At 44.5% G+C, this 23,607-nt stretch overlaps 1 protein-coding gene across 5 annotated transcripts in view; it reads right to left on the reverse strand.

The window, feature by feature from the left end:
* Positions 1-1,192: 1,192 nt before the first annotated feature.
* Positions 1,193-23,607, reverse strand: part of AGAP1 (ArfGAP with GTPase domain, ankyrin repeat and PH domain 1) — a 385,812-nt gene continuing 363,397 nt past the window's right edge. For all 5 annotated transcript variants that reach the window (XM_072874082.1, XM_072874081.1, XM_072874078.1 and 2 more), the window contains 2 exons: positions 3,054-3,309; positions 1,193-2,562 (listed from right to left, as the gene is read on the reverse strand). In XM_072874082.1, coding sequence (XP_072730183.1) covers positions 2,359-2,562; positions 3,054-3,309 — 460 coding nt within the window. In that variant the 3' untranslated portion in view covers positions 1,193-2,358. The remainder of the gene's footprint in view (positions 2,563-3,053; positions 3,310-23,607) is intronic.

Here is a 23,607-nt window from a genome sequence, read left to right on the forward strand (position 1 = left end):
GCAATTACAACAGACACCGTTCCTCAATTAAAAAAAAAATAAAATTAAATTATCCCAGTATGAAGAGAATCATCCTGGGACATCATTACCTTACTCTGATGCAGCCAGCCTAGGCTGGTTGAAGAAAGATTTCCCCCCTCCTCAAATAGTCAAAGGTCTATACAGTAACAAAGTACAAAATGAGAACACCACCGAATAGGAAAAGCTGGTCAATATTCTCGTGCTTCCACCTTGAGGCTCGCTTTTCTTCCACAATTTGATAATTTTACATCAAATCCGTAATTTTCTGATTTTTTTTCCCTTAAGATAACCAGATTATTTTTTCCTTCACATTTTGCCCACATATAGTTTATTTAGCAATTGCTACGCTCCTCCCATCTGTATGCCAAATGAAATCCAGAGCCCCAAGGAAGAGCACTACCGAAGGCTTGGGAAATACATACGAGCAGGTAGATTTGCAAATTACTATGCTGTGTGCACCTCACTGCCTTCGCATAATTGCTCCTTTGCCATCGAATTCAGTTGAGTTTTCAACTTTCTCCGTGATACACCCTTCCCCCATCTTCACATTGCCATGTGCCACTTAAAAGAAATCCTTTTTCTGCCTGCCAAAAACCATACAGCCTGCTTCCCCGTGCCGGAATCCTACTTCGCTGAAAACGGGAGAAGCTGGGATCTGCCCGGTAATACCAAAATAATCAAATCAAGTATTAAAACTTGGAATTCAAATGAACTGTCCAGGCTACTTTCACAAGCCATTTTTCTTCCAGAAAGCAGCCAAGTTGGGAGTCAAGCGCAGCCATGCCCTGCCCGCCGTGGTGAAGGCTATCAATTCTGAACTTAATCAAATCTGATCTTCCCACAGCCAGACTAGGGCTTTTTGTCTTGGCTTGTGAAAGCTTCGTGACTTCTGGAGTAAAATATATTTACAGCGCTGAGAAACAGCCTCTTTTTCCTTTCTAAAAGGTCTCGTACACTTTCTTTTTTTCATGCCAAACGTGCCATAATCTCCTCCTGATATGTTCCTCAAAGGCTTGCGATGGAAACAAGAGTTCACTGCTGGGAACATTTTCAATGTACAATGATCTGTAACCCACAGATCCTAACTAGTTGCACATTATTTAGTTCACATCCATTACAGTTTATAAATTAACAGAGATGTCATTTTCTGTACAAAAAAAAAAAATCAATGCATATTTACGGTTTTTTTATTCAAATAGATTTTACATACATATAATCTAGAGACACAATACAAAAATCTGTATAAGTTAGGCAATGCATCACAGGAGTGACCAAAAACTCAACACATTTACCTTGGCAAAATGACAGAACCTATTTCTGCTGGCTGAAAAAATATTAGCCTTTAATGCGTTTATTAATTTCACTAAACGTACTTGAAATGTTTTTCCTTAGCGGTATTCATTATTCCTTTTTGTGTTTCATAGTTACTCTTATTTATTTTTTCCATTTTGTTTTTACACCAAGGAGACTGCAGTCAAATAACACTCAGCAACTCATTTCCTCTCTTTGGACTGAAAAATTAAACAGATACTAAATTATGACAGTGAATTTAGAAAGGAGGGCTCCAAGGGCTTGAAAGAACATGTCTGAGATAATATGATGCTTCTAAGAATATTGCAATCACATCCAAGCAATCACCGAAGCGTGCCATGTAACTACCTCCTCAGCTAATATGCTTTTTTCTCCGTGATGACTAATCATGTTCTATTAAACAGCAGTAATGCTGGAAGAACTCAACTATACAAGTGTAATGAAGCCAGTATTCTCCCCGGACAGATTAGCTACAACTGATTTGACACATACCATCATAGGAGCTTCAAACCTGACAAACTCTGTGCTTGCTTCTGATTTATGCCGTCAAGCTCTTCAGAGAAGAGAATGAAATCCAGGCGTCGCGTTTGGTAGAGGTGAAATGTACTGATGTGCTTAACTGTCAGTTACGGAAAGTCACCATCTCTCCTTCCTTCTCCTCTCGCTCGCCTCTCCCTCCGCCCCTTCCCTCCACGCTCGGGGAGCCTGCGTCCCCCCCGGGGACGACCGCTCCCCCATGGTCCCGGTGCCACACGCAGCGTGTCCTGCTCAACCCACGCGCTCTCGCCTGCTTGTTTCCATCGTTCGAGAGCTGTCACTGAAACAACTGCTTTCTCTGCAGCCCCTTTTGCTCCTTCTCATCCCCTCGCGCTCTCCAGACGCGCCGTTTCCGGATGGGACAGGGATGTAACCGAAGGGAAAAGGGAAAAGGAGAGTTACCAGACTCACAGAGCAGAGCTGTGATGGGGATGGAGGAATATGAGGCTGCGGATGTAATTCAGGTCAGCGAATACACGAGTGAGCTCCTCAGATGATGGTGGGCATCCTTCCGCTGCTGTTGTTCCGGTTATTGTTCTTCCTGGACAGGTTTGGAGTGGCCATGAGGACAAAGCGCTCGTCGGGGCAGCCGTACTGGAGGAGAACATCAATGCACTCCTGGCTGGAGGCCTGCCGGGCGTAGGCCAACGCCGTGTTTCCATGGGCATCGCGTGCCATCACGTCGACGCCATACTACAGAAAGAAGAGATGTGTTGTTGGAAGCTGTGGTGCCAACAGAGCGTTAAAACGGAGGGAGCGGACTCGGGACAGATTGGTTTGAATGTCTTGGATGGGGGAGAGGGAGAAGATGGGGGAGAGGCTGGGGAGAAGAGAGCAGGCAGGATACCAGCCTGACAATGTGAGCAGCACTGAGTCACATACATAAAGGTTTCTACGGGGAGAGGCTCATGTGTGGAACAAAATTTGCCATGGTGCTGTTTCAAGCAGGTGCTAGGGAATTCTCTCCTTCCTCATTTCCTTTACTTTCCATCAAGTAGCAGCAGACAGGCAGAAATATACCTTTTTATCACATTGCTGTCTTTTGAGAGCATGCAATGAAGAACACCTAGACTTGGCACACCAGCAAAAGCTTTGTGGAACCCACAGGAAGGAGGTTTGGGAGGTTCTGCTGAGGGACATAGCCAAGCGAAAGCCAACCCAGCCAGCCCCCTCCCTGGACTTACCCAAATCAAGAGCTGCACTAACACCACGTTTCCTTTCCTGCACGCCAAGTGGAGGGCAGTGCGCCCATCACCGTCTCCGCAGGTCTCGTTCACCTCTTCCCGAGTCCCGTGGGCAAGGAGCAGGATGACTGTCCGCAAGTCCTCCTCAGCTGTAGCCCTCAGGAGATGCTGGCCCAGAGAAAGCTCCAGGCACTGCAGCGGGGCAAGGAAGAGCTTCTGCTCATATTTCGCACGTATCCAGCGCTCTTTTTCTTCCCTAGAGAAGGCAAAGGAGACAGGTCACTCTAACCCAACTTAGCTGACTCTGTAAATTGGTGCAAGTTCAGCTTCGACTACCGTTATGTTAGCAAACAGCAGTTAACCAACACGAAAATTATTCCCCCTTCAAATTTTTGGCAAGAAAGCCCTCATAGAAACAGTTCATCCAAACCTTATCTTTGCAGTGATATTTGTGTCACCCATCTCATCGTTACCGAATCATATTATTGCAATGCCCGAGATCCCCTTCGGTGGATGCCGTGCCTACGGGGTCGTAAGATTGCAACAGGCAGGAGGTCTTCAAAAACCCCGGGCTGCCCTGAGGACTGGCAAGAGGTCAGTGCAAGAGCCCTCACCACCATGAAGACCAGAGACAAAACAGGCAGCCTGGTTCCACGTTAAGGTTGTCCTGCAAGATATGTTACAGAAAATGCACCAGATTTCTGTGTCTAAGACCAGCAGTAACCGAGCACCTGGGCTTGCATTTCAGACGGGAGAGCAAGCCCTGAAAGACACAGCCTTGCTTGCAGGGGTGCTTTGTCCTTCTACAAGTTGAGTACTGTTTCCAGTGCAAAAGGCATATGGATGGTTCCTCTGTTTGTTTTTCCAAAATGCAAACCACCAAAACAATACTTTGAAGCACCATTTCCTCCTGATACGTCAAAGGACTACCAAAAGCCTTCTGGATGCTATTAGGTTACAGGATAACAAGGACTACAAACAAGTCCCTCAGCTCTCCATTAAAAAAATTACCATACAATTATACGATCTAAGAGATCTAGCCCTAGACAAAGTCCCATTTAGAGGTACCTCAGGTAATCTGTCCAGCCTGTGCAAACCATACACACCACCTAAGCCAGGCAACTTGTTACTGGTGACAGATTTTCTCCTCTGCAGCACAAAAGGCAAAGCTCTGTTTACGCCTTTCAGCCCTGTTTACACTACTCTCAGTAATCTAGTGTCAGGTTAGCCCTAATCTGTTTTTAAATACTTAGGTAAACAGATCCTTCCAACAGCAAATCTGGATTAGTTTTGCATCATTTCCTGGTACATGTGGAGTGACCTTGCTGTGACCTGCCCGGATGCTTTCAGGCACAGCTGCCCAAAGCAGGAGCTTCTCTACCCCACCACAATTTACCTTACAAACAGGTCCAGGGCTTTGTTTTTTTGGTTTTTTTTTTTTTTTTCCTTCCCCCCAGAGAAAAAGTGCAAACAGAAAATCAACACAGAGCGCGCTGCGTTTAAATCAAACCTTTGAATGAAGCCTGCAAGCTAAAAGACAGACACACACGCACGCACGCAAAAAAAAACATTTGGGGAGCTGCAAATTAACCTTTGATGGCAGGATCTGATAAACAGTATCATTTCAGGTATTCCAGATGGAGAGGAGGAAGAAAAGGACTGCTGTTGCTATTGCATCTTTAATTCATGTTTTTTGATTTTGTGGTTTTTTTAAGGTAAAAAACCAAACCAGAACCAGTGCCATGAGGAGGATAAAGTAAGATGCAATTATTTACAATAAAATGGGCATTCTGGCAACACTGCAACAGTTCTAGTCCCAGCATCCACCTAGAGCATCTTCAAGAATGTTTAGCAAACATCTCATATGTTTTTTAAACATGTACAGAGGTACGGAGAGCATAACCAATATATCCACTACACGTTTAAAACATGCCAGACTGAAAAATGAAGGGATTCAACCTGCGCTGTTCTACAACAGTGGCACACATCAGGGCTTAGGGAATTTATTTCTCACACGCCCATACGTCCTAAAGGCAAAATATACCTCAGACACATAACTAATAAAATTTTTTTTGTCAAGAGTCTGCAAATGAATCCCCCCTCTCCCCCAGACCATCTTTTGAGTGATAGTAACTTCTGGCTCCCGTCAGAGCATCGGTTGCTGCGATCACCATGGCTTGAACAGAGGTCCCTTTCTGTTCAGAAACCAAGCTGTTTTACACAAGTCTCCCACCACTTCTAACTCATCTTAAACCATAGTAACACCGCAATGGTATGTACCGAAACAGAGAAAACAAATGCCCAGCTCAAGCAGAGGCTTTCAGAGCTTTAGGCTGCTGGTTTACAAATTCGTCGGCGTGAATTTCACATTTGCCGCGTGTCACGCGGGAGCAGCCCAAAGGCAAGGCAGACCAGGCAAGGCTGCAAGAGAGCAGGACGGACACTAACAACCCAGTCCTGCTCAGGTTCATCCTACTGTCTCAAAAGGCTGGGAAAAGAACAGAAAACCCCTTTAAAAATAAATCTAATAGGAAGGGGAACATGCTAGTGATGGAGAGGGTGCAAACGGTCCTTCCTTAACGCACTCTCCTGCGGTATGACCAAGCAACCTGTCACTGCTCTGCGTCAATGCTGACTGTATGCTCCGGTCGGGATTCACCCCTTGACCAGAGGAGAGCTGATGCGGAGCCGGGCAGCGGCCAAGGAGACATCAGGTCCCTCAGGAGACGCTCACTGGTGTGGCTGGCCAGGGCAGGACCCGCAGCCAGCAGCAGGCTGTGCCGCTGGGCTACGCTCACCTCAAAATTCAACCTCCGCACGTGGTTATTTCGCCTCACTTCAGTTTCCCTTTTCAGAAAACCCGCCTCATTTTTCTTGACCACGCAGGCCACCAAAAGACTCAACTCATTAAGGCCAAATTCTACCTTTGGAGTGACATTAAGGGTCGTGGTGGGAACACAGCAAACCTTACAAACAAAAATAAAGGTGTTTTAAAAGCCTCAGACATTTGGGGGCAGCATGTCACCGACATCGGCTATCGAATGAGATTTAGATCTTACTCAACTGTACAAACCGGGTACAAGAAAGATACGTCGTTTGGATTTCCTGGTAGAAAACAAAACTTTATCATAGAGGTAGGAGGAAAAGCACGCTCGCCCACGCCTCATGGACAGCCAGAACGTAGAGGAACTGTTTCTGAATGAGCACCTAGAAAGTCAACGTCCACGGACACCCTCCCTACATCTCTGGCACAAACCATTTCATTTTGAACGGGAAGTCCCGGGAAGACAGCTTCAGCTCCGCCGCTCGCATTCATCTCAGAAATCCCAGCAACAAGACATAAATACTGTAATTGTTTCTCTGATGCCCCAATTTCACTTCTGGGATCCACAGCTTGTCTTGGTCAAGGTTTCATTTCCCCCAAGGAAGGCCGGCCCAAGAGCAGAGTTGTCAGCAGTAGATCACTTAACCTCCCTGCAGTCCCCGGGAGGACCACTGTTCACATCCCCTGTTAGCTAATGAGCTAAAAAATGAATTATTGGAGCGGTCAGCAATAAGCAGGAAGAGGAGGCCCAGTGTTTCATTTCAGCCAGCGCTGACATACCTTTAAATAAATCTACTGAGTAAGAGTACGAGGAAATGCGAGGAAGAGCAACTAACCAGGAGAAAGACACTGAACCAATCCCTAAAAATAAAGGAAACGTACATCAGCTAGTAAATATTTCCCTCGTTTTCTTCCCTTAGCTGTAATCCTGGTAACTTCCACTCTAAATGATCCCCTCAACACCAGAGACTTTTAGTTGTAGTTGTCAAACCCAAACCAAGACTCTTTTACCGAGCCTTTAAAATCCAGCAGAGTCCTTTTCTCAGGACCAGATTAAAGCCAGTGTGCTGGCGAGGCAACATCATCGTGCGCTCAGATGGTCCCGATGATACCTAATGCTGGAGAACGTGTGAGCTGCCTCTTCCTCCTATGTACTAAAATGACTTCTCTTTTCTTCAGTGATCACGCCAGCTGCTATTTTTCAACGCATATGCACAAAGGAATTAATAGATTATAAACTAGACAAACTTAGAGGAAGAAAAAAAATATAGTTATAAGATCAGACTTTCTTTGAGCCTTTTATCCCTGAAGCTATGCACTCAAACCCAGACTGCTGATACAAACTTCAAACCTCACCGGTTATACAAGGGCCAAATACAACAGAGTAAGACTGCAAAATGCTCTGCGGAACCGGGAGAGGAATGAGCCACTAAGCCTTGCCCAGAAAATACCACCAAGCTCTTTGCTCTTGCGGGAGTCTCCATCACTAGAGAACTCCAAGTACACACAGTGGTGTGAATAATGAAATCTCTGCCACGGCAGCGATACTGTACGTAGGTAAAGGATTATTAGAAACAGATGAAAATTTCAGTTCTCAGTTTATTTTGATCTAATTAGGTGCTTGCTTCTCAAGATAATGTCCAATTATTTAAATTACTCTGCCAGCCACATCACATCATTATTATCCGGAAACATAAATACCGGGCACTGTAAGGGGGGAGGGCTAACTAGGTAGCATGAGAGAATATAAAAAGCAGATTTGCTTAGAGCACAGCTTTGCTCGAGGAGCTACGCTGCATTCTCCACTTGTGGGTTTCCACCAGAGATACTCGCTTAGGAGCCCACGTCCTACACAGCTCAGCCCCGTAGAGCGCATCGTGTGGCTCTCCCACCTCGCTTAAACGCGTGCGGTTTCACACCCGACAAATCCGAGCAGGAGCCTCGTAGCGCTGGTATCGACTCTCCATCCGACTCCTCCTCGCTCCCGTTCACCTCTGCCTTCAACTTCACTTGTCCCTCACATATACTTGGCAGAGAGGCATGAAAAGCAAACATGAAAAGGATGCGCAGGGTGGAAATAAAAGCTGCGTTCATACGGTGACTCAGAACTGATTGTGTAGACAACAGCATGTGTAAGGAGAGCCTGAGAACTTGCCAAAATTCAACAGCTCCAGCGCAAGAGCAGCCTTGTTCTTACCAAAGCGGTAACAAGGATGACAAAAATGTTGTGTCACTTGTTCGTTATCTAAAATTACTCACCATTTGTTAAAAGGCTTGATGAAATTTTGAAAGGTTGCATTAAAAATGTAATGGACAGCAGGTATTCACCACATCAGAGCATTGATTTCCCACCATCAGAAATACCAAACAGGCTTGGTGCAGGCATTTTGAAGTGAAGTTTTATCCTCCACACCTCCGACAACACTCAAAAGCTCTTGAAATTTTTAATATTTTCTTCTCTCTTGCTAAAGACAGTAATTCTGTAACTGAGGAGGCCTCTAAATGGTCTCTCTAGTGTCGCCATGCCCGTGCATTGCCATTTCTGGTTGCTCACTGAAGTACAACGCAGTACTAACCTGGCCAGCTCAGCAAGAGCACTGCCAAATTTTCCTCTCCTGTTGGCCAGCTGACAAGGTTAATGTGTTTCTTCCAAGAAAATGAAGTAAATCTAACCCCTGTATCTCCCAAACTCCTGGAGAGCCCCAGAATGTGCCATTAGCTTTGCAGTCCAGCATGCAAGAAGCATGCATCACCTCATGACCAGCGCTGGGCAGCCGGCTGTGCCGGGGCTTGCCGTTTAAACAAACCCCTTCGCGATGACCCCGCACGCATCCGATAAACGGCATGAGTCGGCGATGCAACGTTGGGATGGGTGAAAAGAAACGGGGCGGGGGGGGCAGGGACAGGATTGAAATGTTGGGAAAGGTTCATAATGTTTTTAATTGCAACTAGCAAAGGGGGGAGAAGAAGAGAAGGCGAGAAGAAAGGGCTAGCAGCAAGGAATTTCCAAAGTGTCTTCCTGCCCCAAGCAAAGCAGGAACTGGGAGGAGAGGCATGGAAGAGGAGCTGGGAACAATATGCTGAGAAAACACAGGGGCTTCCTCTCTCTGCAGGAGAAGACCCCACTCTATTGCAAAGTAAGTGCTTAGCAGTTGACTGCTTCCTAGCATGCATGCCTTCTCTCCCCGGCTGCGTTGCTAAGGGGGAAGGCGCACAAGCCCACCGGGGATATATGGGTCCCGGGCAAACAAGAGGGCTCCAGACAGCAAACAAAGACCGATGGGTATTTATTCCTTAATTACGAAAAGCTTTTAAGAAACAGGCCACTGTAAATCCCGCCTGCCGAGGAAAAGGAGGCAAAGGACCAAGATTTATGTGCGCTGGGGCAAAGAGGAAATAAATATCTCTCTGGCTCCTGATCAATATTATGAGTGTTTTGCCAACCTACAGGGTGTTTTATGAGCTGTAAGGACAGAAAGGGATCATTAATAATTAAATAAAGTCAACCTATTAAGCTTATTACTTCTTACAAGTTAAACATTCCTGACGGACGAAGAGCAGCCCTATGGGAAAGCTGCAGATAAGGCAACCCACGTCTTGTCTTGGACTCTGGACCAGGGCTCTCCAGGCAAGCAGCATAGTAACCCAGCTTGGAAATGATTTAATTACCGTCTTTGCCGGGGAAATTACCTGGCTGAGGACAGAGTTCAACCCGCTGTCAAACCTGCAAAGTTTTGTCCACCAGCCAGGAGAGGCAGAGAGAGACAATTCAGTGCCGTAGAAATATTCCAAATTCAAGTTACTTCTCCTACCATCAGACCTATTCGAGCAACCAAACCAAAACACCGGCCCCAAAAGACACAAATAAAGGCGGTTTCCCATCAGAAGCACGCCCAAAGCCCCTCGCACTGTCAGGGAGCTGTTTTCTGAAGCTCACAGGTCAGGATCTTCTCCACCATTAGCTCTCCTACTACATTTCTCAGTTTTCCTTTTATAGCTGTGTGTTTAAGCAAAAAAAGCCCTACTGTGCATGACAGACTGAGATCGTTCACACGTGCAAAGCTGAATGTGCTTCTCAAATTAATCATGTCTTGCATGACACTTACTGGTATAATCGTAATTTGGATTCAGCGGAGCTTCTCCGCTTTCTTTGCCCTCTCTTCTGACAGTATCCCCCTCCGTAGGGCTCCAAAATAGCTGTTATTTCTGCACTTCTAGGTTCGCCTTCCAGTGATGCCACAGAGTAACCAGCAGCTCTCCCTTAGGTGTTAAAACACCTGCAGGATTTATTACTGCACAACATTAATTACCAGCCTGGCCGAGACATCAAGGTTTACTGACTTCAGGCTTTTTAGATAAATATCCTGCAATTGTGGGCTCTGATATATCACATAAAATTGCAGCAAACTTACGTTTTCATTGTGCAACACTCAATCTAATAATTTTTAAGGTATACTCGATAAAATATATCACACCTGAGATTTACTCTGTATAAAGTTAAGCAAAAGCTGCGTGACATACAACAGCAGGGAATACTGCAGATACTAAGGAAAGGCTTATTAAGTTGAGAATAAAGATCGCAAGTGTGACAACTGTAAGCCCTGCAAGCTGGTTAAGTCTTTCCTCAATACAAATCCAAGCTTTGTCCCGTGCAACTATGTGAAATGAAAACGGTCCCTAGAGATTTAACAAAAAGCCTGAAGAATGCCACAAATTTTACTCTTCCACTAACCCCAAAAGCTCTACAATTTTTTTTAAACAGCATTGCCAGTAACATTTAGGAGGAAAAAAACCCCCAACAATGGTGAACTCTAAGGATTTCAACCACTTAGCTTGGTGTAAACACTTAAAAAAGCACTGCGAACAGTGGAGGAAGATGGGCTTCTGCTAAGATGTGCAAGGAGAGACCTTATGAGAATCTGGGATACGACAGCCACAAATGACCGCTCCCTTCCACCCACCCTCTGCTGACCAACACAAAAACCACCGAGTTCATAATCCGATTCCTTTTACCTGGATACTGATGTACAAGCATATAAACTTCCATGGCAAATTTAAACCAAAACATATCACTGTGCTGGCTGCCCCCAAAAAAGGCTAATAAGCGAGTTATCACTGTGCGGTTCTAACTGCTTCCGTTTCTTGGGTGGTCAACCTCAACACTTGGGCGTACCACAAATATTACCTAAAAAAAGCCAAAAGCTGCCCTACAACACTTGCATGGAAATGCTAAAACCAAGGCGTATATTTGCTTCTTGCTGGTTTGCAGTAATATATATACATATGCAGAGAACAGTAATTGCAAACATGTATCTAATGCATTTCATTATTCATGTGTAACCATACTTAACCTGATGTCTTAAGTGTATAAATCAAATTGCATTGTGCCAGTACCTAAACACAGACTGGAAATTTCAATTTACAATTTGATATACAGTCACTCAGAAGATTTCATTAATTTGCAATTTGTTAACACTAATTTTCTCCTATTGGAAGGCTATACTTAGTGTAATATTTTAAATATAGCTCAAGAAATCATTACATACTTTTTTCCTTTTTTTTCCCTTTTTTGAAGGAAAAAATATGAAAATTCCATTTGAAATCAATTTTCACACAAAACGTGGAAGTAGTTTTGAACAGATAACGGAACTAACACTGAACTATTAGGAAACGTTTTGTGGCAATGAAGGTGGTCTCTTATCTTTGTTATTTACGTCTAGAAATCTGGCTATTTTCACCCCAAACCAGGCTTCTGCTTTCATATTCATATTAGAGGAAGCTCTTCTACAGTATTCGGGGGGGGGTGAAGTGACACACAAATATTTCAATGCATAAATCTCAATAATCTGTGCCAGGTGAGAGACGGAGCGAGGTAGCCAAGTGAGGTTCCCACAGACCCTGAGTAATGTGGCATGTAACAGGGGCGTACATCAGCGACGCGCTTTCCGGGGCTCCTCCCGTCATGCGACTATCACAGCGCATTAAGGATACCATAACAGTCGCTGATGTGATCTGCTTTGGAACGTATCACATCATAAACAGATGAGAGAAGAGAAATGGAGCTTTTCCTCCGCTCATAATGCTGTAAAGTGGAGAAGCAGCAGAACTATGAGTGCACCAATGCCTTATAAATAACGGGGGACGGGGGGGGAACCCTCCGAGGCCTGCCCAAGGGGCTGACAAACTTGCAGCGTAGACATTAAAGAGATCTCAAATGAGAGCTCGCTTAGCACACAAAGGTGGCTTCAATGATCCAAAATGGAAAAAATACGTTGCGGGCTGCAGAAGGGGAAGGCAATCTTTACCCGAGGATCAGGAACTGGAAGAGGACAGTCTAATTACAACATTTCACAAAGACCTTCAAAAATTTTCTTGACAATTTTGAGCCTTTATTACCAATAACTCCTATAGTTTGGTTTACAAGGAACAACAAAAGTCCTTTCAGGGGGCTTTAATATTATCTTAATTCCAGCAGAAGCAATAAGATGATACTCTTTGGAGTATTTGGAAAAAAAACCCCAACATTACACTGAATTTATATAAGACATAAAAGAGAAAATAGAAGTAATAAACATTGTATTTGACCATAGACTGTGAAGAAAAACACATTTGGAGCAGCAAGCAAATAAACACAAATGCTTGCTCTGCGCAAGTCAGTAGTGGAAGGCAGGCATGTTTGCAGCTGAAGGTTTAGAGGGCTGGGAAGTACGCGGACCATCCCCGTGGGCAGCACTTCTGTGACCCACGTTCTTCAGATGCTGCAGGGACCTCTCCACTGTCCAACTCTTCCCTAGTGACCTGGAGTTCTCCCCTCTGCTCCCCTCCCCTTCCAATGTCTCCTCATCGGCAATTCCAAGATATCCCACACCCTCCTCTTCGTCTGCGACACATCTTCCCTTCTCCACCAACACACCTTTGCCTGTTCCACTACGCCATCTCTAATGGTTACCTCTTCAGCTGCTTTGGCCGCCTCCTACATCTCGCTGATGCTAAGGACTCTACAGAAATTATTAATGTCATCAGACTGCTCCGTTAGTCGCATTTTTTTAATGACTATTTTTATTTAGTAAAAATGATGCCTGTCTTGGCAAGTTAGATCTCCTGAGGTATTCTCTCCATTCAGCAAGCGATGGGACTTCCCTCTACCTCAGTTTTAGAGGGCTGCAGGTGTTTGATGCCTTTCTAAAACCACAAATGATAATTAGTTTAAAAAAGGCTGTTGGTAGATCAGCTCACATTTCTGAAGAAGCAAAGGAGATGAAGAATTAACTTGAGTAACTAAGACTAACAAAAGAAAAAGACTTGAGAAATCCTCAGCAGTTAACAGCCACAGAAATCCATGAGGTTTCCTCTGTACCTAAGAAATGAAACCTCAGTGTTGGTTTTTTGTTTGCATATTTTCAACGACGGGACACGCGGCATTGGGGTCACCCAAACGTGCCCCAAAAGGCACGATTAGAAATGGACTCGGCTTTCAAAAGACACTCGAGTGCTCAAGTACTGCTGAGGCATTTCTAATTGCGCACCTCTGCCTATTAATCACTTGCAAACCTTTAGGCTTTTATGATTTACAAGCCATACGGTTGGTGCTCAACAGTGGGAAACCCACATAAAACCTGACAGCAAAGAAAATCCGCACCGGAGACGCCTGCCAAAAGTGACAGCAAGTTCCACTTTGAGAGCATCTCTGGAGAGAGGTGTGCAGGGATTTAAAAGCTGTGTGCCAGAATTAAAGCCTCTGGCTCAAGCGCTCTCAGTGCGTAAGTGCCCTCTCCCTTTCAGCTACTTCCCTGCCAATCCCTCTTCAGGACACATTTGGAAATGATTTAAAAAAGATAAAATATCCCTAATCTGTTACCAATTAGAAGAAACACGTGAATATTATTTTCTAATTTGTGACTCAGTCTTAAAAGCAAAGTCACCGAAATAATTACATCGGCTCCTGAATATTTCTATTGTGCTCCTGAGAAGAGGAAAAAAAAAAAAAAAAAAAAAAAAAAAGTGGGTATGTCCTCTTCTGCCCGATATGCCCCAGGGCTGAATGTATCAATAAGTACATCAAAGCCCTGGACGTGAACTGCCAAAAAATTGTAATTTCTGGTTTGTGGCAGCTGCAGCCCAAGGGCTGCCAAACGGATTAGTTACCTCCTAATGGTCTTTGTGCAACTTGGGTTCGCGGCGAGGAGGTGGGAAGGAGGAACAAGCCAAGGAGGATAGAAGTTGAATAGTAAACACACAGTGCTCAAGTTGCCCACTACAGAAGCGACCGATTTCCAACAGGCCATTGATGTACAAGCTCTAAGCCAGGATTTATAAGAGTGGCGACGCAGGCTTCTTTTTAAAACCCAGACGTGGTGCGACTTGAGTGACTAACTCCTGAAAATTGGTAATTTGCTGGTGGTTAGCAGGAGAAGGTCCACCAATGGGAAAGCAGAAGCTGCTAATAAATTTATAGTGCGTTATATGCCAATTAGACCCCTTCAGCCCTTCAAGAGGCAGCGCCACCAATCAGGTTATCATTCCACAAATGTACTCTTTAGAGCTGATCTCCTCACAAATCAATCCTGCATTTAGAGCGCAATTCTCATTAGTATTACCCGGGAATGCACTTGCGAAACAATGCAAGCGGGTATTTTTCTTCTCCCCTCTAAGTGCCCTTCCCCAATGCCTTGTGCACAGCTATTTACTTCTTGTACACAGTCACGTCTGAACTTCAAATGGTAAATAATCATTCTGAATACCACATTAATTCCGCATCGAACCAGATTTATTACACACGTCATACTTGGGAGTTTCACCGTCATTCACAAGCCAGCCGTGAATCTCTTGGTTAAATTACATCCTTGTATCTGACCATGCACCATGCAATATTCTATCAATACCATGACTCCGAGCAGATCCCTCAGCTTCCCACCCCATGATATCCACAAGTGCTAAGACACCCGATGCTGCTTATTTGGGCATTCAGAAAAAGGAAAAATACAGAAGCAGAGAGAAATAAGCAGTCTGTATGGTTTAGCATCTTCAGCACACGTACAGATTTATGCTAAACCTGTGGTCACAGCTTAAACCACATCTCGGTGCTTATAGTCTATGCAAGCAACGCTGTGTTTCGGATGCTTTGCAAAGCAAGTTTGCTTTCATTTTCTGCTGATCAAGGCTAGAAACAGACTTAGTTTCAGCTTTGTAGCCTATGGCGGTACAAACGTGTCTCCTGGTCAGCAACACAAGGCAACCTGAGCCACTAGTAAGGCATTTTCCTTCTCAAACTAGGTTCAGACCTTGGCGAAGCGCACCCAGAAACCTGACCCAGCCCTGAGTGGCCTCTGCATATTTCAATTCAAAATTACTTCAAATTTGTTCTGATTGAGCTAAACGCTTTGTGATTTGCTCTCGTCAGCTGCCACAGCGTGAGTACGAGTAGCAGACAAACGTCGTATGACTGTAGTTGTTTTGGCTCTGAGCGCTACGAGATGTGCTTGTGGGGGCTGAGGAAAAGGGTCACAGGATCTTCTGTGCTTGTGACAAGAACCACAAACCACCACAGTCTTTCACGGCGCTTTGTCCTCCTCCTCGTACACTGGGATGCCCAAGAGCTTCAGGACATGGTAGGCAGTGCTGGAAGCTCACCTCGCTGCACCTCCTCGACAGCTGTAACATCCACGTTCCGTGGACGTGAGGAACAGGAACTCTCCAAAGCAAGAATTACCAAAGCAACCTTCATTTCCCTGCTCCCTCTCATGTGCAGCCAGGTAAGCACATCGTTAGTCATGGTTAGGACCAAATTTTACTTGCCACACTGCCCCTGCCCCCACTCATTTTACATTTTGTGGAGGCTCTTCACAAAAAACCCCTTAAGAAGAGCAGTGCGCGATGCCCCAGCCTTGGGCTGTCACCTGCATCTTATTTCTACTTAACCTCTTAAATAACATTGGAATTCGGTTTGTCCCCTGATGGGCACCGTAATGAGAACCACCTGTCAATCACGGCTCCATTAGCCTGGACAGACTTTCACTTCCTGAAACAATTTATTGGATTCCCAGAAGCGAATGGACCTTCTTCCTTTTGAGCCGGGTTTTTTTGGGGGAGCTATTCAGCGGGAGCGGGTCTCCCTTCTGTTCCTGCTGAGCGGTCATTGTTTCCCCCGTTTGCTCATGAAAACGGTTTCCTGAGTTGACCCACCTCTTCTTGTCCCGGGCAGGCCGAGTGTTTGCCAAAAACTTCTTTCGACTGCTCAGTTCACCGGCGCTATACAAAACCCACCAGCTGTTTCCAGCCACTGGGGCAGGGGAAAAAGCCAATCGCACTGTTAACCCCTTCCCAACAAAAATCCTCTGCAGAAGGAGGTCTGCTTGGGTTGGGTGGTTGGTCGCACGCGGAGAGCTAGAGGGGTGCGAGCCCGTCATCCTTCGGGCAGATGAGCGGGACTCCAAGGTCGCTCCTTCTTACTTAGGAAAGAAATATCTGCTCTCATTTAGCGTGAAAACTAAATATAATTTTGTTTTCCTCTTCCTTTCTCTTGGTTACACTCAAATTGCAGCTCAAAGAAAAATCTTACTAATAGAGGCTAAAACCACTTTTGTTGAAACATTATCTTTAAAGGAGTATTTTCATTTCCCTGAATGTGTGCAGTCCTTATGAGGTTCATTTGCAATGCGCCTATCTGTTTTGATGAGATAATAAAATGTATTTTATTTAAAAATGTTTCCATTTTCCCCCAAAGGAATTTAAATGGTCAGTTAATCTTTCTGCTTCAGAACAACCCACTGAGTAAATAAAAGAGGGCTCAAGATTATATAAACCACTATTTTTTTCATTCTAACACTGGTCTCAAAGACTAAAATACAACTGTACCTGAGCATTGGCTGTATGCCCTTTTAGTATAAATCAGTTTAACTTTTAGCCTGGGAAAGAAAAAAATGGAAAGAAGATGATAGTTATCTCTAGCCTTCTGTGATTCTCAAGTCAATAGTAAATGGGGGGACTCGTTAGTGCCATAGTGATCCAATCAGGATGAAATTATGCAGTCATGTAAGAAATAATATCTATTAGGCTAATTTAATCAACGAATACTTTACAGATGAATTAGAATGCAGAATCCAATTATTTCAAACATTTGGACTGTCAGCCGCTGTGTTTTTGAAGCGGTGGAAGGGGAGAAAAGGAAGGTTTAAGGATCCTTTTAAGACGAGGGTGCCTGGGCTGTATTTATAGCAGGAGAGCTTATAACAGCAGAAAACTGACAACTACAATCAGCACCTTCCGCGGCTCAGAGGGCTGGCGCCCGGGCGGCTCTAATCTAACCCCTCTCCGCGGCTCCTGGGGCACCTTCCTCTGGGATATTGGTATGGACAGCTTGATTTGCTATTTTCAGTGGCCGATAATTACTGTCTCAAGTCTCGATAATTTCCCCTTGCCAGTCACCCTTTTAAAAGAAGGTTTATACTCTAATTACAGTAGGTCTTTTTTTATTTTGAAGAGAAGACGCGGCCCTGGATCGGTGCAAAATACCCTGGCGCGGCAGAGCTCCATCGGTCGCACGTAGTATTTATTCCCCTTGAAAAGAAAGAGCTTGGTTTACCATGCCAAGCGAAGGGAAATGGTACGCATGGAATTACTACTAGAAGGGGAAACTAGTTTAAAACGCACCTTGACTCAAATAGGAGAGGACAGAAGAAGTGAGGGCTGAGAGTACACAGAAATCATATCCTTGATCCAGCGCGGCTCAACATCTACTTTGCTGATGCTTTGCCAAATCACAAGAGGATCACAACGCTCACCAGAAGACCACCATTCCTCCACCAAGGAGGCTTTTGGATTGGGTCCTTACCACAGAATAAAGGCACAAGAAATCCCACGTCCACGGCCTCTCTGTAGAGAATTTTCTCCCGAATCCACTGGAATTGGCGTTTCATAGAGAAATACAGCAGTCCCCCTCTGGCTGAGAAGTCTACGAGAAGTCTCATCACCTTTCATAGTTCAAGGTGGGCTCAAGTCCCCCAACGCTTCTCAAGAACTAGTGAAACATCTTACACACATGTCTACGCCAGCCAGCCTCATCACACGGGGCCCGCCCATTGCACTTACTATCAGAGCAGTTATTTCAAGACCTGAAGATGGCAAATGAGTATGTTTTGCTCAAGTCTACAGGATAAAAATGACTTCCCCCCGCCATCACTAATAGACAAGCTACTCCTGAAAGCTATTACTAGCTTGTACAGAAGAAAACAAAGCTACAAGAAAGTGATGAAGTCTTTAACTATCTCCTGGACTATCTTCCACAAAATGCTGAATGAGTTTCACACTGCAGCTTAAGCTAAAATACACTCATGCCATTCTGTTGGCTTATACATTTCTTTTGAATCTTTGAGCAATATCATGAAGAACACAGAAAACCTTTTGCCTGTTGCAGACTGTAGATGCCCCATTGCTCTGTAAGGTCTGTGCTGCAATTCCCAACATACCTGTGATCCAAACATTTTTCTGCCCTGTCATCTGGAGCGGTTAATGGACTCTCTCATTGACTGGCTCTTGCTTATTTAAACATTTAATGCTCTTCTGATGCCCAAATTATGCCTGTTTCATGTGATGGATTAGCCCAGAATACAGCAGTGACAATTTTCTGCAATCTGTGGAATATCAAATTTTGATTACTTCAGGAGGAAAAAGTAAAGTTATAAGTAAACTGTTTTGATTGATAAGGAGCAGAGGAATACTTAATGCGGTGGTTCATTGGAAGCCTTGATGAATGCCTGGCAGGACTATGATGAGTCTCCACAGAAGACATGCAATAGCTCTGGGAAGATTTAAGATATTTATTGCTCAAATAAAACAAAACCAAGTGAGATGAGAAGGTGAAGTAGCACAGGGTGATTGCAATCTGCTGATCAAGACCAAGTGCAATTCTAATTTTTGCAGAGCAAAAACAAACTAATTTTCCAGCTTGCCTGTAGAACACTGATGGTTATCTTAGTAATTTCACATGCTGCCTTTCTTCAAGGAGGAACTGAGGACCATGCCAGATTCAGGTCTTCATAGCGGATTATCTTCTAGTTAACGCCGGCAGTTGTTCTACTTTTGGGTGGTAATTTATTTAGCACTACCTTTTAAAGACAAAGATACAAGATCCTCATGGGCCTTCACTCCTTCCAGCGCCAGCATTTCCAGCTATGAGACTATCGACTTCAAGCTGAGAAAGGTTTTCCAAAAGGAACGCTCCTAGCATGGTAATCCACCTGCTACCTGCTGAAGTTTGTACGCACTGATGTCTAGTAGAAGTACTAACTTTTGCTCCAAAGCAAGGTGTAGAGCTTCTCTGAAAAGACAGGCTGCTTTCTTATCAATTACAAATCTCTCTGATTCAGGGCTTCAATGGCAATAACATGTCAACAATCTTCTTGTGATGGTAGAAGCAGATGTGACCCCTCCACTCTGAAACAGTTGCTGAACTATGTCTTGTGAAAATCCCTAAAGCTCTCCCTGACAGCGAGCAAGGAAGGGACTTTGTATTGAAAGCATCTTCCCAAAACAGTTCAGACTAAGGGAATCTTCTGAGAGGTACAAGGAAGAAAAAAAGCCACCAGTGAAGAGTATGATGCATTTGAAGGGAGGGCTGCATCAGAAGCACCTTCTCCTTCAGAAAAGGGAGCTCGCCCGAGTCCGCAGTGCTGTTTTGCTGTTAAAAAAGGCACAGTTACGGTTACGCAGTGAAGGGAACCAATTTTTTTATTTTCAGTTTACTATTACTGGGTGGGGTTGATGGATGTTTTGGACAGAAGAGTCTGAAAGGAGGCTTTGTGACCCAAGATGATTAAAACAGTTGTCTTGAGCGGAGTTTGTCTATTCTGAAAAGAAGTGGGGGAGACTCCAACTAATCCATCAGCAATCTACTGCTGGCAGACAGATGCACTGATTAGAAGTGACAGCTTTGCAACAGGTTCAAAATCAAAGTGCAGTAAAACTAGCTAGCTGTCGCATGGTGTTGAAAAAGCTGCCCGAGAGCTACAACCATCCTGGCGATTTTCAGCTTTCCTAGCTTACCTACTCCAAGAACCAAGATGTGGTGTGATGGGAACACCAGTGGCTTTGCCGGCACTCCAAGGAGGATAAAGAAGATCCTGGTAATAAAACGAAGGATGCCTACAACTGTATTTGCAGGCTGAGAACACGGTGGCTTTGGAGGATGCCTTGATGTTTCAGATGCAGAGCAGAACCCAACGGCAGGGTCTGGTATTGCTGACTATCAGAACAGACCATGCAAGAGCGAAGACTAAGGATGTCTTGTCTTCCCTGCAAAATGCCTGGACCTTCCACGGCTATTAGGCTGGGGCATCACATGTCCCAAACCACTTGCCCTCTGCTGATCATGTTTAGGATGAGATTCTTAATCTCTAAGTAAACAACCCGTTTTGTCTACTCTAAAAGGTTCTTCCACCCTCAAAAAATTATAATAGTTACTGATTATTCTGAGATCCAAACAATGTGACAGACCTAGCTGGTCATTTTGTACAGCTTTTACAGTGAAAAAAAAAGTTCCTATTATTGATGTGATCTGGCAATTAAAATGCATGTTTTAATTTCTTGTCTGCGTTAGGAAATTTTGTATTTTCCATCTGACAAAAGCCAGGCAGCTCCCACAAACAGTCAGAAGGAGGTCTATCAAGTTTCTGAGCTTTTTTTTTTTTAGCTCCTGGATCAGATCAAGAAGGATAAACCACTGAGAACTGCCGGGTCAGACCCTAAATCGCATCTTGGTGGGGAATGGATCCCAGTCTCCCAGTCCTGCCTCGCCGAACCATGCCTGGTGAGCTGAGTGCCGGCAGTCCCAGCAATCCCGCTGTTTGCTTGCAGTCCATCTTTTGGGAATCACTTCTGCTTCTGAGGGATACAATAACCTGGCAGCTACCTCGAATCCTGCCTGAATGCTTCAGAAAAAGCTATTGCTCCCTTAGAGATCAAGTGGGCAGCAGCCCCTTAACAGGAACTGGTCTATGAGCTACCACCACATGTCTAATTAATGACCCTGCCGGTCGCAGCTGGAAGAGCTGAGCTGGGGGTGATTAATTAAATTAGCTGGCAGAGGAAATTACAGTGGAAAAGCCAAAGTTTGATTGCTCCATAATTAACCGCAGTGCAAATAATATCTGCATCTATAACTTCCAGCGATGAGATCAGAAGCCAATTGAATTTGGCACTGATTGAAGCTGTAAATATCCTGTGGTGAAAAATGATAGGTTTGTTCTGAAGGGAAAACTTACAGAAATGGACATCCAGCGGATGCAAGAGGGGAGCAGGGGACACGGGAGGAAAGAGCACTGGAATTAGATCTTGATTTCAGCTGATTTCTGTAGTCTTCTGGAGTGATGGAGGACTCAACATGAAACAGGAAGAAATATTTTAAAGATCTGCTATAGCTGCTGAATGCTGTGAGATCCCTTATCAGAGATTCAGCGAATCCAGAAAGTAAAGGCCACCTAGACCATGTGGTCCCTTGCCTCGCTCCCCATCAAGTGCTTACACGAGCGGTGGGATTCATTGCTTTCCCTGGGAGATGACTCCACAGCTTAAGGTAATCAGTCCAAACACTTCCTCTCAGTTTCATCCCCTACTCCTAGGAGCGCTTTCTGCAACTACAAGAACCCATTTTTCCAAGGAGCGTATTAACCTCCAAATGCTTGCAAACCCCTCCATCCCCCCACGATTATTATAATTTCATTAACCCGCTTAAGCACCTCCTGCTGAAGATACTCACTGAAGACTTGAAATCTTTCTTATGGCACTTCTCCGAAATTCCCTTTCTATTTTGGCAAGGTATGGTCATGACATGTACCCACCCTGATCCCTGTACTTTAAGTCTTACCCCACTTTCACTGCTGATGTAGTTCTGGCTTAAAGGAAGCTCAGATTTTTAACTGAGGCCCGAGATGCAACTTCCCCCACCCCCAAATGAGCCAAGTTTTATTTACATGCGTTGCAAACTGCTACCCAATGAACTCTTGGATAAAACCTGCATATTCCAGAAAATATTTAATTTTTTTTTTTAAAGCTGTGAAACTAGTTTTCCTGAATGTGCAAGGGCACTATATACCTATATAAAATAATATTTCATATTTCATGTGTTTTATATATTATTTTGCTCTGCTTGATAAATATATGTTTGGTAAATATACATACCTCAGACAAAACCGTACTTACCAAGATTCCATTAAAAACCCAGAATCGAATACTCTGATGCCAGCAAGAACTGGACGCTAGCAAAAGGCTCCCAAATTATACAGCAAATCCTGAGGAAACCTGGAAGCAAGCACTTCAAATGAGAGCTGATTGCTGGGTTTGGGCCAGGCGGCGTAATTCAATCTACTGCTTTCTGTGGAAAACTCAGGCTCTGCCCGAGTTTAGGTTGGAGCAGCTGGTGCCAAGGACCCTATATATTAATGATCCAGGGCATTACCTTTAATTGATCGAGCCTCATCCTTTGAATCAAGCATTCCCAACTGTACAAGAGGTTCAAAGCACCATGGGCTGGACCCTTATGTTCAAAGTAGGGTCTGGAGCACATTGGGTGAACGTGGAGCTTCCAGGCGGGTCTCTCCAAAGGGAATCTCGTTTGTGTGCACCAAGAGCATCCCGTGAACCAAACTAGCGCCTGCTCCTGCTCCAGCCCAAGCAGATTGTGGCACCTACTTCGCAATCCAGTCTGCTGCCTTGCACTGAGTGGTATAAATGGGCCCCCAGCAAAAGCATTTTACAATTCCTCTGTTTGCATGAAAACAAAAGCACAATATTGATTGCAAACACAGAAGTCCTGCTCTGCTGTGTCATTTCTTTTTAACTGATCTGAGAGAGCCCAGACAGATCATAAAAAGTCTGAGAAGACCTCTCAAAGTACATTAATAAACAGCACAGTTATTGATTGCTGTCAAAGAAAATAGGCAGATTCAAATTTACAAGCTACCCTGCCCACATACATGCTCATAAGCTGTCCATTAAATACTGCTTGACAAATTATTCTCATGATTAACTTGAGACTCAACCAGTTTCCCCGCAGAGGAGCCAGGCGCTGCATCCCATTCCCCTCCTCAGAAACACACAGTCCTGTTCCTGCTCGGTGAGCTGGAGCTCTGGTGCATTATACACCTTCCTGTAATACAAGAAGCTCTGCCTGTTAGCCCAAGTTATTTGTCTCTAATTGGAGGAATAATAAAACCAGCTTCTTTTTTTTTATTACTTTATTACCCTTGGGCTGTCGATACTCTTTTTTGCTTTAGCCTGAAAGCCTTGCCTGTAGACTGGCGTGATTCCCGTATGTCCCACTATGGCAGTGGGATGGTCCGCCACATCTCCACTGTTAAAAACACAAACCAAACCTCCCTTCCCCAGGCTGTCACACGCACTTGCCTCTTAATACAGTATCACGTTTGATGGTGGTCATTTTTTGAAGGGTATTTTCCTTGCGCTACTGAAACATCCTTTCTGAAGCTTACAGTAAAATTTACACCGTGACATCTCATGTTCTCCCCTCTCTCTTATTCCGCATTTTAACACATACATTGGTATCCAACGAGCTGTCTGGCTCCACAAAAATGCAAACGTGACAACAAATGCCAGCTAAAACATTGGATTTGGACATATATTAATTTCATGAGTCACAAAACCTTACCAGAAGAGTCACTTTCTGGACACTCTCTTCTCTCATTTCTTTTCAAGCATTCCATTTGCATGTTCTGCGCA

The sequence above is a fragment of the Ciconia boyciana genome, chromosome 10 (genome assembly GCF_034638445.1).
Source record: "Ciconia boyciana chromosome 10, ASM3463844v1, whole genome shotgun sequence".
Classification (NCBI taxonomy): Eukaryota; Metazoa; Chordata; class Aves; order Ciconiiformes; family Ciconiidae; genus Ciconia; species Ciconia boyciana.